General features: G+C 52.4%; 1 protein-coding gene across 1 annotated transcript; it reads right to left on the reverse strand.

The window, feature by feature from the left end:
- Positions 1–483: 483 nt before the first annotated feature.
- LOC147889488 (amino acid transporter AVT3B-like) lies at positions 484–2,212 on the reverse strand. Its single transcript, XM_087391497.1, has one exon. It carries the CDS (start codon positions 2,096–2,098, stop codon positions 767–769), a length of 1,332 nt encoding a protein of 443 aa, XP_087247623.1. The 5' UTR covers positions 2,099–2,212; the 3' UTR covers positions 484–766.
- Positions 2,213–2,417: the final 205 nt, after the last annotated feature.

Consider the following 2,417-nt stretch of genomic DNA (forward strand, 5'->3'; position numbering starts at 1 on the left):
CCAACATTGGGCTCCCGTTTCGACCAATAGAAAGCCACCATTTGAGGTTTGGACGGGCACCTCTTTACACATACAGTGCCCAAGCTTAGACCTTTTAATTCAACGTGGAGTCCACTTCATGCCCTGAGAAAGGCCTTCTTTGAGCAGCCAAGCTTGGCTGCCCACCGATGGGCAGGGCTGGATTCAGCCAATCACCATCACGATTTGGGTCCCCCAGCTCCACACCCATCCGGGCCCTCATTTTTACAAGAGGGGTTTGTACTTGGGCGGTGTGTAAAAAGGGTGCCCATCCGTGGGCACCCATTTTTTAATGATCTCACAATGGGCAGTCGGTGTGTAATGGGGGGTGCCCATTCCAACCCGCCCATGAATGTTTTTGGGTGCCCACACTTTGGGCACCCTTTGGGGGTGTGTAAACAGCCTTTTAGATCAATATACTGGAGACTGATCTTTTCACAACTCGTGTAACAATTCAAATCCCTTAATCTTATATTATCATATTCCTGTATTTCGCTTGGCTTATCATCTGCAATGGGGCGTCTTCGAACGACCACGGCAGTTCAAATTACATCACATGTATCTTACAGTTCTGTATTGAATAACTGACGACGTCAGAATTCGGTAGCTGAGGTCTGAGCCTTAGAGAGACGGAAGAAGTATCCATTCTTCTGTGAAGGTGTAGTGAAATCTTCCCGAATAAGAATTCTATCCGGTACGCAAGGAAGAAGAAAGCGTTATATCTGAGCTTAAATGAGCGAGAAAGCTCTTACGAAGCTCCGATGATGCCTTTCAGCGCAGAGAAGGTGCCCCAGCCGCCGAAAATCAACCCGAAGGCGACCAGGAAGTAGTCCAGCCCTGCCACAGGCATTGAGAGCTCTCCCGTGTGCGCTTTGAGGTGGATGAGAGCCGGCAAGACAAACGCCAGAATGCAGCAAACGCTACTCCCGATGAGCGACAAGAAATCCCCAAATCGAGGCACTGCCACAGCGCACCACACAGCCAAGAGCACAATGACGGTCCTCAAGATCAAGGGAGGCAACGTCCGGAAGTTTACCCGGCGTTCGATCACTTCATGCACCGGATGCATCATCACGGGGAAGGTGAAGAGGAGCCCGACGCACAAGCCTAGCTTCACAGCCATCGTCACTCGATTCTTGCCAAGATTCAAGGTGACTATGTCGAGCGTCTCCTCCCCAAACGCGAGGTAGCCAAGCAGCCCGAAGAGCATGTACAACGCGGTGATGCTCGCCATAGCCATCCCCAACACCCACCCGAACTTCCTCTTCTCCCTCATCGATGACTCCAGCGGCAACACCAGACCGAAGCCCTCGAATGCGTATATGGCCACTCCCACCGCGAATGGCAGGCTGCTGATCCCTTGGCTCGCCTTCACGCTAGCGATGCCGCTTCCTGCAAATCTCGCCACATCCTGCTCCATCACCACTGCCATAGCCAGCAGATTGGCGAAGTCCGCCACGACGCTGAAGGGAGCGAGGCTAGTAAGCGAGCGAATGGATGCGAGGGCGATTTGTAGAGGGAAGATGATCCAGATGAAGGCTTCTTTGGAGGACCAACCACCGAGAAGGAAGCTACCGAGACGCCGCGGCAAAGAAGCGTTCCCCACAGCTGCAGAAGCAGAAGCGTGGTGAGATATGGCGGGCAACACAGCTCCGTCGTCTGGCCCGAAAACGGAGGCCAAATTCTCGCCGATGAAGATGAGGTAGGCGACGCAGAAGGCGCCCTGGCTGAGGACGACGAAGGAATCGACGGCATGGCGACCGCAAGGGCCAAATGCGAGGAAACCGAGGTCACTGTAGGAGGAGAGATGGCGAGAAAGGGGGGGGAGGTCGATGAGGAGGCGACGGCGAGTCCAGATGAGGAGCATCATGGAGTAGAAGGAAGCGATGGAGATGGAGAGGAGGACAAGGGAAGAGAGGAGCCAACCGGAGCGATGGAAGGTGTAAGGGAGGCCGAGGACGCCAGCGCCAACGATGGAGATGAAGATATTGGCGAAGGTCTTGGAGGTCGAAGAGAGCTGGTGAGGCATGGAGATGGTGAGCAACGGAGGTTCTGCATCAGAAGCTTTCGACAAGTTCATCTTTCTTCTTCTTCTCTCTTTTCTCTTTCTGCTGGTTGTGCTCCTGCTGCTACTTCCTCTTCTTCTTCCTTTTCCTCACAAGTTCTTACTTGTCACCCAAACAGACAATATCATTCATAATCCCTGCCCGGAGAGATCGAACAAGGTGAATGATATACATATTTATCATTCATTAGGCCTCCTGCCTCTCGGTTAGTGAAATGCTTGAGAGAGAGAGCATAACATTGGAGGCATGAAAAGGAAAGCTTGTACAAAGAGTAGTAAATTCACATGGTCCAAAAGTCAATAAGATGAATTTGAGAGAGAGAGAGCGCTAGGA

The sequence above is a fragment of the Dipteris shenzhenensis genome, chromosome 20 (genome assembly GCF_047967505.1).
Source record: "Dipteris shenzhenensis isolate YYH24624 ecotype China chromosome 20, Dip_SZ_1.0, whole genome shotgun sequence".
NCBI lineage: Eukaryota > Viridiplantae > Streptophyta > Polypodiopsida > Gleicheniales > Dipteridaceae > Dipteris > Dipteris shenzhenensis.